A 12,300-nucleotide genomic window follows, 5' to 3' on the forward strand; every position below is an offset into this window, starting at 1 on the left:
ATTCAAGGCGAGGACTTTAGCCACTAGACCACGGCGCCGGGCCCTGCTGTATTCATTTTTTTCCCCCCTCAGTTCATGGGAGTCTGTCTTGCTTTACTTGTTTGTTGAGTCAAGCTTTTTCATTTCTGTTCTTGTGGGTTTTGGTTTCTAAGAGCTCTTTTTCCCCGGGACTGTCAACTCCATGCAGGCAGGGCCTCAGCTCTAGGCCAGTCACCTTGGCACCTGCCGCTCATGGCGCAGCTTCTGTTGACAGAGCAGGTGTGTTGAGTGAGGGCAGCAGGAAGGTGCGAAGCCCTTCACCAGGGGACAAGTGTCAGACAAAGCAGGTGCTGTTGAATGAAGGCAGCAGGGAGGTGCGAAGCCCTTGACCAGGGGACAAGTGTCAGAGCAGTTGCTGTTGAGTGAGGGCAGTAGGGAGGTACAAAGCCCTTGACCAGGGGGAAAGTCAAGAATTCCGTTTAAGAGTTTTTATTTGTAACAGATCCTGGTCCTGACTGTAAATGATATTGAATGTTCAGCAGGAGGGATGTCCTGCATGGGTTATACTGTCCCGGAGCTCTGAGAAAGCCTGGGGGAACTGGCCAGCCAGCTGCCTCCTTGCTAAGGTAAAAGCAGAACTCTGGACTCTCGCTGGTTATGAAAGGCAGAGCTCAGCTAGGCTGGTCGGTGTTCTTCGCTCGTGTTCCAAGCTAAGGGCTGTGAGTTCAGGTGTGTCCAGGTCGCATGTCAGAGCTCGGCACCTTCGCCTGCGGTCACTCCTTGCGGCATTTCAGGTGCATAAGAGTGTTCTTTACCAAGAACAGGGCTTGGCACCCATCACCGCCACTTCTGCCTCACCTATAAACCTATCTTAGAAGGATTTTCATTGGAGTGTGGTGCAGGGAAATGCTGCTAGAAATACTACAGTGAAAAAACAGTGTCTTGGGTGTCCTTTCAGGAATTCAAGGATGATGAAATACTGGAAAATGTACTAAGTAAACTCAACACGAGTCCATTAATTAGTTTATTCATGGGTTTTCATTCATAAGAGTCACAATGACTGTTTCCCAAAAATATTTGATCCAATTTAGCCTGCGCCTACGTCCCTGCTGTCAGCAGTGGGAGAATAGAAGGGTCTTTGCTGGAAAGGCTTTAAAAATTCTTTGTACTTGGATGTTGAAAGACAACAGCCAGACAAACTGAGATCAGCGTGTTGCTGGTGGCTGGTGTTGACTGAGGCACCTCTGGGTGTGCAAGGCAGTGCACGAGACAGGGAAACAAAAGGACACGGATGAGAACCAGCACAGGCAGGCGAAGGGCCACGGGAACCTGCAGAGCTCCCAGACGGGGTAGACGCTGCTGGAACAGAAAGGGAAGAAGGACAGAAGCAGAGCCAAGGGAAACTGGGCAGGGTGAGATGATGAGCCAGGGGACAAACGGTTTACCTTGAGATCCCTGCATTATATCAGATGTGATTGCAGTTGAATCAAGCACTTAGAATCTAGGAAACTAAAGGGACTGAAAGAAAACCGACATGAATATTTAATCATAAGTTGGGGAAGATGTTTCTTAAGGTGGATGTTAGGGGAATAGAAGTTTCTGGGTGCAGGGTTCTTCGGTCTTCCCCTGCGCTGTCGAAGGGGGATGGATCGGATGGTACCCACAGCGGGCCCTGACCTGCTGTGATATAGAGAATAGCGTAAAGGACACCCGCCTTCTAGCACCTCTCCCCATGTCCCCATGTCATTCCTCATGCTTGTGGCTTAAGGTGTTTGCTGGTGGGAGCAGTGCTGCAATACAGATCCTCACGTGAACTGAAAAAAATATTAAAAGAAATGACGATAACAGTTTGCCAAATGAACTTGGTTGTCCAGGATTGAGAATGGTGAAATGCCATGTTACCTGTGAGCAGCAGCAAATGGGTATTGTTGGGATGGGGATGCAAAGATACTTATTTTGCTTCGAGTGTTGCCACAGTGGGCTTGTTAAACAGATGTGGTCATCCATGAAGTGTAATGCTTAGCTGCCTCGAAGGCATGGATGCACATCTCCTTCTGTTGAGGTACAAGTGTTCTTGCCATTAGTAAGTGCCAACAGACAGTTAGGAAATAGTGCATAGCGTGTACTCGTGGCGTGGGTTAGAGAAGGAGCTATTGACGCCCCGGGGACAGGTGCAGGAGCAAGAAGGGCAAGGCTCTGGAGCTGACCCTTCCCCGTTCCAGATCCATGCCCTGTGAACACCTCAGAGCCTTGTCCTTGCCCATCTCGCACAAGGGAGGTGATCTGAGAATATAGACAGACTGAACTTACATGGGTTCGACTGGGGGGAAAATGTAGTGTCCACCTGTCTGATAGCTCCTGACCAGATCCTGGGCCTACGATCTGAGTGTCTTCCCCCAGACTCTGGCCCCCATGCCTCCTGAGTGTGCTTTGAGAAGTGGGCAGTGGTGCGGGTGCTTGAAATAATGACACCGTCAGCAGCTGACCTGGAGCTTTTCTAGATCCTTGGATTGTTCACTTTGAAACAAATAAGCAGCGTGTGTGTTTCCAAAAAAAACCACAAGATTTTATGTTGCTTTGAGGTTAAAAGAGGCTAGGGTTAGTATCCCTTTTTTTTGTTTTATTCAACTTGACTCCCAGAGGAGCTGCAGTAACTTGGGCATTGTGTGTGTTTTCAACCTGGAGGTGGTACCTGCAGAGACCTCCTAAGGGTCTCTGGGTCATGACCCCACAGCGCCTGAGCAGCTGGGGAGCCCCATGGAGCACACAGGCCTGCTGCCCCACCTGCTGCAGCCTATGCCTCATTAGGAGTATGACGGTGAAGCTGCACTTGACCGGCTGTTAGCAGAGCTGCTAAATCCATCTCAGCAGCTGGAATTAAGCCCAGAAATGAGAAAGCTTATTGTTGGGCAACTGGCCCTTCCTGCCAGCAAAACCTCAGGTTGTGCCTGAGTTCCTGAGCTGGCCTCACTGGGGATGGGGTATCAGGCACAGTCTTGCCCTCCTTCCTTGTTTTGGCTGCCAGTAAAACTGCCCTGGGAAGGGGAAGTACTCTTGTACTGCCAGCCACAAGGGCCACCTATGGAAGTGTCAGGGTCCCACCATAGAGAGATGCCTGTCGCTGTTTCTGTAGGGCTCGCTGGTGAGGCTTAAAGGTTAGGGACCTCTGTAGCCAGCCTAGGCCTCCTTGTCCTTGTGCAGGGGACAGGCTCGGGATGCAGAGCTCAACCTCTGACCCCGTCGCCCTGCCAAGCAGTAAGTCCTTACACCACTGGTTTTGTCCCAGTGTTAAAAGGAGACACAGTAGGCACTGGCCCAACAGGCTAAGATGATACACATGTTGGCCTGTCTCACACACCTCTCCAGAATATCTTTTATCCTGAGTTCTAACATGTGTACTTTTTAAAAAAAATTCTGAATTTTATGGGACAATTCCATAGAGTCTTGGGATTTCACTACTCCCTCCCCAAAATCCCATCCCCCGACTAATTTTCCCCATATTCTTACAATAGTATAGTCCTTCATAAGCAGTCATAAGTCCATCAGCCTGTTATATCTAAATGTGTCCTGACATTGCTGATACAGACAATGCCAGATAGACCAGCATCCTATAGTCAAGATATATGTAACAGTTTCATTGGGAGTCCATCTTTGATTTGGAAGTAGAAATGCAATCTGCATTATATCTTCATATCTGGATATAATAGTCTATTACGCTGCCAGTCTACATTCGTTTCAATGAGAAGCCATGTAACAAAGTCAACAACAGGAATGAAGTTAAAACGCAAATTTTACAGCACCATGGATTTAAACAACATGCTACTGAATAACTAAAGTATCAATGAAGAAATGGAAAACATAAAAGCTTCTTGGGTAGAAGGATGCTGGTATGTGATGAGTCAGTGAAGAATTTGATAAGAGAGAAGAAACTATTTGGAGGAAATGGAAAATAAAAACAAAGATATCAAAACCCATAGGTTGCAGTTGTTGGTGTTACAGTTTTCATGAAGGCTGCCTTATATCAGAGAGAACATTGGGATTGACTTACTTCACTGAGCATAATGGTCTCTAGTTGGGACCATCTAGTTGCAAATGGTAGAATTTAATTCTTTTTCATGACTGAGTAGAATTCGCATGGAGTAGATGTACCATTATTTCTTTAACCCACTCTTCTTTGTATGGCATCTGGGTTGTTTCCATGTCTTTGCTGTTGTAAATTTTTTTTTAAGATTTATTCACTTTATTACAGCCAGATATACACAGAGGAGGAGAGACAGAGAGGAAGATCTTCCGTCCTATGATTCACTCCCCAAGTGAGCCACAACGGGCCGATGCGCGCCGATCCGAAGTCGGGAACCAGGAACCTCTTCCGGGTCTCCCAAGCGGGTGCAGTGTCCCATTGCATTGGACCGTCCTCGACTGCCTTCCCAGGCCACATGCAGGGAGCTGGATGGGAAGTGGAGCTGCCGGGATTAGAACCGGTGTCCATATGGGATCCCGGGGCATTCAAGGCTAGGACTTTAGCCGCTAGGCCACGCCGCCGGGCCCTGCTGTTGTAGATTGTGCTGCTGTAAGTAGAGGATTACAGATTCCCTTCTCTTCTGCAGTTTCATTTCTTTTGGATGTATTCCTAAGAGTGGGATAGCTGGGTCATATGGCAGGTTTACTTGGAGTTCTCTAAGCATTCTCCATACTGAGTTCCGTACTGGTTATGTGTATACTTTTCTTAAACACAGCAGTTCATGGTTTGCTTACTTATACTCATTGTGAGCCATTGGGTGTGTTTTTTCTGGGACCCTGTTTTGTCCTTGCTGCCTGTTTACACATGTGCATGCATACAGGGGAGGTAGCTTGCTTCCGAGTTCACTCCTCGTTATAGTTGCCCTGTGCTTTGTGCTGTGTTCCAGAATATGAGCATGCACCTCATGGTGTATATTCCTTATTCTGTTTGTGAAAACTCGGCTAAGGCAATGATATCCCCATTTCACTTCAGCATCAGGGAATGCAGGGGAAGTGAGCCAGGGCGTCCTTGCCACGGGGGTGTCTTTAAGGGTCTGACTTCCCAGCCAGTCCTGCAGAGGCCCCACTGCCTTCCACGGAGATGACTCGCAAACACACGTGCGGTAAGGACCTGAGAGTGTTAAGGACACTTTCACCTCATTTATTTTTCTCTCCCTCCACAGGACCATTTTCCTAGTACTGCTGTTTTCTCAATATGCCAGAAATGTCAAATTTCCCCTTCCGATTTACAAATCCAAGAAAGGGTGGACAGCATACAAGCTGCAGCTCTTCAAGATGTTCCCTGTGAGTAGCCCCAGGCACATTGTCGCCTTGGGTGTGGGTATAAAGTGTTGAGATGGAGAAGGGCGTGGTGGTGACTTTGGGTGCTAACGATCGCCCGGTTCTGTGGACCTAAGAGGCTCCTGGTCGGAAGCTTGGCCACAGGACTGATGAGAGAGGGCCCTGTCACCAGGGTCAGTGGTGTGTGTGTGTGTGTGTGTGTGTGTGTGTGTGTGTGAGAGAGAGAGAGAGAGAGAGAGAGAGATCTGGGCAGGTGCAGTGTTACTGCTGGGTGACCTGTGGCCTTCCCCAGCTACAGGGCACCTCTGGCCAGGGACTCTAGGCTGTGATGTGCAGGCTGTCTGGTGTCCGCCTGACCTAGTGTTTCCCTTGGCTGCTTCAGATCATCCTGGCCATCCTCGTGTCCTGGCTGCTCTGCTTCATCTTCACGGTCACAGATGTCTTCCCTCCTGACAGCACCAAGTACGGCTTCTACGCCCGCACCGATGCCCGGCAGGGCGTGCTCCTGGTGGCCCCATGGTTTAAGGTGCCGTACCCATGTAAGTATCCTGCTGGCTTATGGTGGGCCTCTGCTCAGAGGCCCTGTGGGTTGGCAGAAGTCTCTAGGAAACAAAAAAAAAACAACCTTTTTTTTTTTGTCCTGGGCTACATAGCAGGTCTCACCATGTTGGTCATTAGAAGACAACAGGGTCCCAGAGGGCAGCAGTGAAGTGCCCCCGCTTGCCCAGCTCAGATCCAGCTGCTCCCTTCTTCCGTAACCCATCAGCCCCTTCAAGCTCTGCTGGAATGTAGGCTGGACAGGGATGCTCTTGCCAGTGGGGAGTCTTGGAGGCCAGGACTACAGGCAGGTGTAGAGCTGCCAAGTGGGAGAAGCCTGGAGATTAGTAATCAAGCTGCCCAAGCATGGTGGGACTGTCCCTGTCCTGCAGTGGGCGGCCATAATGTTTTTCACTTGGTCTCAGCCATGGAGATAAATTGATATTCTCCTAGGCCCGGAAGACAGAGCTTAAGTTGGAACCTGAATTTTGGGCAACTCCTTAGAGGGGGTGAGAATGTGATCCGCATTCATGAGTACCACTTACCAGACAGCCCTAGAAGGGGTTTAGAGGAAACGCAGGGCAGACCTGTTCACTTGCTCTCTGTGAAAATGTTCTCTTGTTTGGGGATTTTGTGAGAATCAAGGCCAAAGCTTAGGGTGGGCCCATTTAGTCCCCTCCTTGGCTCTCTTGTTTTTATAGTTTAAATTGACAAGGAAAAAAGACAAACAAAGCCAAGAGTACTAGGGGTGGGGTCTGCAGTGACGCCCCTATGCCTGACAAATGATGAGAGGTGTTGGCTGGTGTCCCTGACGATACTCAGTACATTTCCAGAAGCTCCAAAAAGCTTTCTCTTCCTAAAACAGCATTCCCATCCTATCATATGTCACAGTGTCCTGTTTCCAAAAGCGTATGTGCACCGTGTATAAGCATACTTGTAATTCAAGATAAAGAGATTAAGGATCTCATGGTGAGGCTGTCTGGCGGAGAGTGGGGACAGGGAGGGCAGCCGGCAGCTCCCTTGCTGAGCGCCACAGGGGACCCAGGAGAAGCAGCTGCCCTGTGTCTCTCATGGGGAGGGGTGTCCAGCCACAGGAGGTGTGGCTTAGCACAGGAGCACACGCAGTGTCCCTGGGTGAGCCAGCGTGGCAGGCTGCTCCTTCACAGCAGCCTGTGCCTGCTGAGAGCTGCTGTGTTGCTGCAGCTCCCCTGGGTGAGGTGGCTGCCTGTAGCGACAGGGCTGCCTTAACTGGTGTAAGTCACAAGGCTGCAGGCCAGCCAAGGTTCAGAATGCATACGTGTACATACCTACACACACACATGCTTGGAACAGGGGTCAGCAGTTAAGATTGCAAATGTGTAGTGTTGGTGTCAATGTAATACATATTTCAGAAGTCAAAATTCAGGACTTCAGGTCAAAGGGAGTAAGTGTTTGATTCCGTGGACAGGATGCTTGGCGTTCCTCATCAGTGTACTGAGTTCGAGCCCCCTGAGAGGCAGCACCCAAGGACCTGGGTGCTTGCCATGCACTTGGGAGCCCTGCACTGAGTCCCTGGCTCCAGCCCAGCCCAGAAGCAGCCATTGTGGACATCTGGGGAGTGAAGCAGCTCTGTCCATCTGTCCCTCTCGATCTCCACCTCTCAAATGATTTGGAGGAAGGAAGGGTTTTGGACCTTGGATTTCCACCGCCCCAGGTTTTAGAATATTTACATCTACAGAAAGAATAATCTTAGGGATGGGACCAAGAATAAACACGGAGTTCATTGATGGTTCATATTTGCCTTATACACATGGCCTTAATGTAGTTTTATTGTGATTTTTACTAGACCTGTATTTTAATTGACCTGTCATGTGAAAATAGGTGTGAAATTTTCCACTTGCAGCTTTATGTTGGTGCTGAAAAAGCTTCAGAGTCTGGATCCGTTCAGGTTTTCAGATTAGGGATGCTCAACTTGTGTGCAGCAAAGACAGCAGAATGAAGCCATGAGGCTATAGCAGTGATGACATGATAGTGTGAGAAGTTCTATAGGAAATTCAAAATGTGACTTGCTGGAGAAAGCCTTTGAATGATAACAAGCCATTCCAAGCCACTGAGAGGAGGTGCCAGCCAAGTGCGTTGCCTATGGGACAGGTGGAACCAAGACATGCCCAGAGCGGCCAGCACTGTGCAGGAGCAGTTCTCTGTCCCTCAAGTCATGGCTGTGCGTTGAGTACTGCATCATCTTTGTCTGTAGCTGTGCTGCTACCCAGGCTGCACAGGACAAGCCCTGCAGGTGGCTGTCTGGCTGTCCTATACTTACCTCACCCCATGACCCTGCCAAGCACCTGCCTGTTGCCGCACCCATGTCCCTGCCATCCTCCGTTCCTGTCTCCTGCCCCATTCCTTCCTTGTACAGGGACCGACCTCCTCACTTACTCATTGACTCACTTCCTCTGAAGTCCAAGCAGTGACTGTGCTCCTAGGTCTTGCGAGTGTTGCTGCGATGCTGGGATCCACAGGAGAGACCTGAGCTATGCATTGTCCGTGTCTCCCTGCTGGGAGCCTCGTGGGTGTGTTAGAACCAGGGACTCCTGGACCAGGGCTGCCCACCTTCTCCAGCACCCGCCCCTTCTGATGTTACAAGGAGACTCTTGACTAGGTTCATTAAGTAACATCTATAGCTTGCAGTGTCCACAAAGCTGGATTTTTAAAGAAATAAGCATTTTATGAAGAGAAACCAGGTACTCAAAATGAAACTACAGTGGGACTATTGCTTGCCTTTTAAAATGGAACTATTTAATTTTCCCTGAGTTTTTACCTTAAGTGCCATCCGTGTGTTGGGGAGCTTTGATTCACCCTTGTGCATGCCTCGCTGTTGGGACTTGGTGCAGCTGGTGACTTTTCACACTTGTCCACACGAGACCTCTGCTGGCTAGAGTGGCCGCGCTGTGCACCCTGCGGTCTGAACTGGCTGGTGAACCCCTCTCCTGCAGGCTTCCGTTGCTTCTCAGCAGGCAGAGCTAAGTTGTAATTTAGCAGACACTGAGGGTGGCAGAAGTAGGAAGAGAAGCATTTGCCTTCTGTAGCCAAGGAATTCCTCATTTTTTTTAAGGGTTGATTTATTTGTTTTTTCTTGGTAAGGCAGAGTTACAGAGAGAAGAAAGGTGAGGAAGACAGATCTTCCATCCAAACAAATGACTGCATTGGCTGGGGCTGGGCCAATCTGAAGCCAGGAGTCTGGAGCTGCTTCTGGGTCTCCCACATGGGTGCAGGAGCCCAAGCACTTGGGCCATCTTGCTCTAGTTAAGTCATTAGCTGGTAGCTGAATCGGAAACGGGTCTGCTGAGACTTAAATTGGCACCTGTACAGATCTTGGCACTGTAATATTGGCTTTACCTGCTGCTGAGCCACCTCTCTAGCCCTCAGAGCCAGTGTCGTTCAGACACAAGGGAAGTCAACCCTCGCTAAGCCCTAACTTCATCACTGCTGTCCCCAGGTATCTGTGTACTGAATTAAGATCTATTCATGGATTTCTATGAGCTTTAAAATGCAAGTGGACTCTGGACTGTTCTGTGAAGCCTTCAAGGGCTTGGGGGCCTGGGAGGCCTTGGCTGCCCCTCTGGGGCTCTCACAGTTGGCTTCTCTCCTCAGTTCAATGGGGCCTGCCCACGGTCTCTGCGGCGGGTGTGATCGGCATGCTCAGCGCGGTGGTGGCCAGCATCATCGAGTCCATCGGTGACTACTACGCCTGCGCCAGGCTCTCCTGTGCCCCCCCACCTCCCATCCATGCAATCAACAGGTACATCCCCTGGAACATGAGTTCCATGCCAGCACCCTCCCTGCCCCTGGCATGTGTGTTATTTTATGCTTTGATGTGGAGAAGCTTGGGGGAAAACTCAAAGGTTTTGATGAGCTGGAGCCATTGTGATGGTTCTGACAGGTCCCAGACCAGAGTCTCAGTCTCTGAGAGACGTGCCACTCCACCTGCCAGGTACTGGCCCTTGCTTGGTCATTTCTAAAATAACTAGGTCTGCTTTGATTTACAGTTTTCCCAGCTGTTGTGTTGTTTTGTTTTCTCTTTCCATATAAACTTTTTTTTTAAAGATTTTATTTTTATTACAAAGTCAGATATACAGAGAGGAGGAGAGACAGAGAGGAAGATCTTCCATCTGATGATTCACTCCCCAAATGAGCCACAACGGCCGGTGCGCGCCAATCTGATGCCGGGAACCTGGAACCTCTTCCAGGTCTCCCACGCAGGTGCAGGGTCCCAAATCCTTGGGCCATCCTCGACTGCTTTCCCAGGCCACGAGCAGGGAGCTGGATGGGAAGTGGAGCTGCCGGGATTAGAACCAGTGCCCATATGGGATCCCGGGGCATTCAAGGCTAGGACTTTTAGCTGCTAGGCCACGCCGCCGGGCCCTCCATATAAACTTAGAAGAGGTTGTTTTTGAGTTGCAAAAGTTCTCTGTTTCCCTCTTATGGTCCCCTTTTAGTTTTACCTGCTGTAGCCAGACACTTTTTTCCCTCCTGTCTGTAGTGGAAATAGCAGCAGGCAGGCACCCCTCTGGGTCAGATGCCCATAGCCCGCTGCCATTAAGGTTAGGTGCTGTGTAATTGCCCACAATGGCACTTCTTAAACACAGTGACAGGAAGACCAGGAACTAAAGTCTCCAGGACCTAGAGACTTCTGACCTGGGGGCCCGGTGATGGCCTTAGCTTCTGGAAGCTGGTAGTGAGTTGACCCCAGAGAGGCTGGAGTCTAGGACACAGCCCATGTCACAGCCATTCCCCAACCTGCTGCCCTCCCTTGCAGAAGACTCTGTGTGACAGGCCCAGAGACCATGCTATCTGTGTACACTGCTAGAGTGGGTTCTGGATAGGGGTTTTCAACTTCCCGTATCTTTTCAATTAGAGCAACTACATGTGGTGGTGGCAGAATTTCAATGTTGATGAAATTAACGGAACAGTTCCTTCCTGCTGTCACTGGGTCTTAGCAGTGAAGGACCAGTTATGCTTTATTTTCAATGGAAGCTAAGATGTGTGTTAGTCTTACATGGCAGCAAACAGCTTTGATTTCTGGCCCACATCCTTGGTTTGGTTTGTTTTTTTGCTTTCCTTTTGGAACCATTACACAATACTTGCATCAGATAAGTGCTTTAGAGAGGGCGTTCTCCTGATTGGCTGAGCCCCATGCAGCACATGGGACTGCTGGTCCTGCCGCAGAAGGTCTGGACTGGGGCCCGAGACTGGATGCCTGACCCCTGTCCCGGGGCCCCACGTGGGTGCTGGTGCTGCGGGTCTGTGGACAGCAGCCTCGGGGCACTGGTGTTCAGGGCCTGGTCCAGAATGTTTTTGCCATTAAATGTGTGTTTCCCCCTCCCCTATGCTTTCCCTTTTAGGGGGATTTTCGTGGAGGGTCTCTCCTGTGTTCTTGATGGCATATTTGGTACTGGGAATGGCTCTACTTCATCCAGTCCCAACATTGGAGTTTTGGGAATTACAAAGGTACAAACGTTTTGCTCATTACCTGGTTGGGTGCCTCGAAGGGTTTCTCCATTTCAACAATTGGTCTGACTGTTGTGGTTCCCTAAAGGAAGGGCCTCGAGTTTGGAGTTCTTCTCCCCGCACTCCTGTTTTCCCTTGGAAGGGTGTTGGCAGTGCTTGTTCCAAGGCTTCCCTGTTTCAGGCTGGGCCAGCCCATGAGGCACTCAGGCTGTCCTTCCTTCACATACCCACTAAGCGTTAGCACCAAGCCTGTGCCAGGCCGTGGTTCCAGGCACTCATGAGGAACACATCAGCGAGTCAAGTGGAGCTTCCATTCTAACAAGGGCAAGACAAAAATCAACAGTCAGCAAACCTTACTTTACCATGACAGACATCCATTGCCAAGGTTTGGGGCAGCGTGGGAACATCAGGGGAGAGCCAAGTGTCAAGGTCAGAGAGGATGACCGTGAACAAAGGCCTCAAGGGTGGAGGGAGAGAGCCAGCAGGCAACCTGGGGGAGGAGCATTGAGACAGGGACCTCGTGTACCACCTCCCTGGCAGTGAAGGGCCAGCAAGGGCAGAGTCAGAGCAGGCAGTGTGCTGAGGGCCAGGTCATGCCAGCTCTGCCACAGCCCTGGGCACCGATTATAAGGGGATGCCAGTCACTCTGCCTGCTGTGACCATAGGGAAGCAGGTAGGGGAGACCTGTTGTCTATCACTTCTTTTAGATCAGAGATCAGGTCAGTCTTGGCATTACACAATTCACAGCTGTCAAATCCCAGCAGCTCTTTTCTTTTTCAAGTCAAATGTGATGTTGAGTCCAGTGAGAGAAACAAGCCCCTAGGTCTGTACCTGGCGTGTGCTCACCCTCCAGTTCCAGGTTCTGTGAGAAGACTGTTGCCAGGCCTTACATATAGTTTTATCACCAGAAAACAAAACTTTAGGTCCCATTTGCCTTGAGCGTGATGTTGAAGAATACAGCCAACCCACTGGCCACAGGTTGTTGGAGCCCACTAG

The 12,300-nt window shown here is 50.0% G+C and overlaps 2 protein-coding genes across 3 annotated transcripts in view; both read left to right on the plus strand.

The window, feature by feature from the left end:
* Window positions 1–12,300, plus strand: part of SLC23A2 (solute carrier family 23 member 2) — a 55,663-nt gene that overhangs the window by 30,942 nt on the left and 12,421 nt on the right. The window contains exons 8-11 of one of the 2 annotated variants that reach the window (XM_004593340.3): window positions 5,163–5,283; window positions 5,663–5,819; window positions 9,448–9,595; window positions 11,199–11,304. In XM_004593340.3, the coding sequence (XP_004593397.2) occupies window positions 5,163–5,283; window positions 5,663–5,819; window positions 9,448–9,595; window positions 11,199–11,304 (532 nt within the window). Of the gene's footprint in view, window positions 1–5,162; window positions 5,284–5,662; window positions 5,820–9,447; window positions 9,596–11,198; window positions 11,305–12,300 lie in introns of those variants that run through there. The other variant, XR_009247448.1, reaches the window with a different exon arrangement.
* Window positions 9,746–12,300, plus strand: part of LOC101535390 (cystatin-9-like) — a 269,014-nt gene continuing 266,459 nt past the window's right edge. Inside the window, exon 1 of the mRNA XM_012929297.2 lies at window positions 9,746–9,749. The gene's annotated coding sequence lies outside the window, so the exon portion shown is untranslated. The remainder of the gene's footprint in view (window positions 9,750–12,300) is intronic.

This window comes from Ochotona princeps, chromosome 22, assembly GCF_030435755.1.
Source record: "Ochotona princeps isolate mOchPri1 chromosome 22, mOchPri1.hap1, whole genome shotgun sequence".
NCBI lineage: Eukaryota > Metazoa > Chordata > Mammalia > Lagomorpha > Ochotonidae > Ochotona > Ochotona princeps.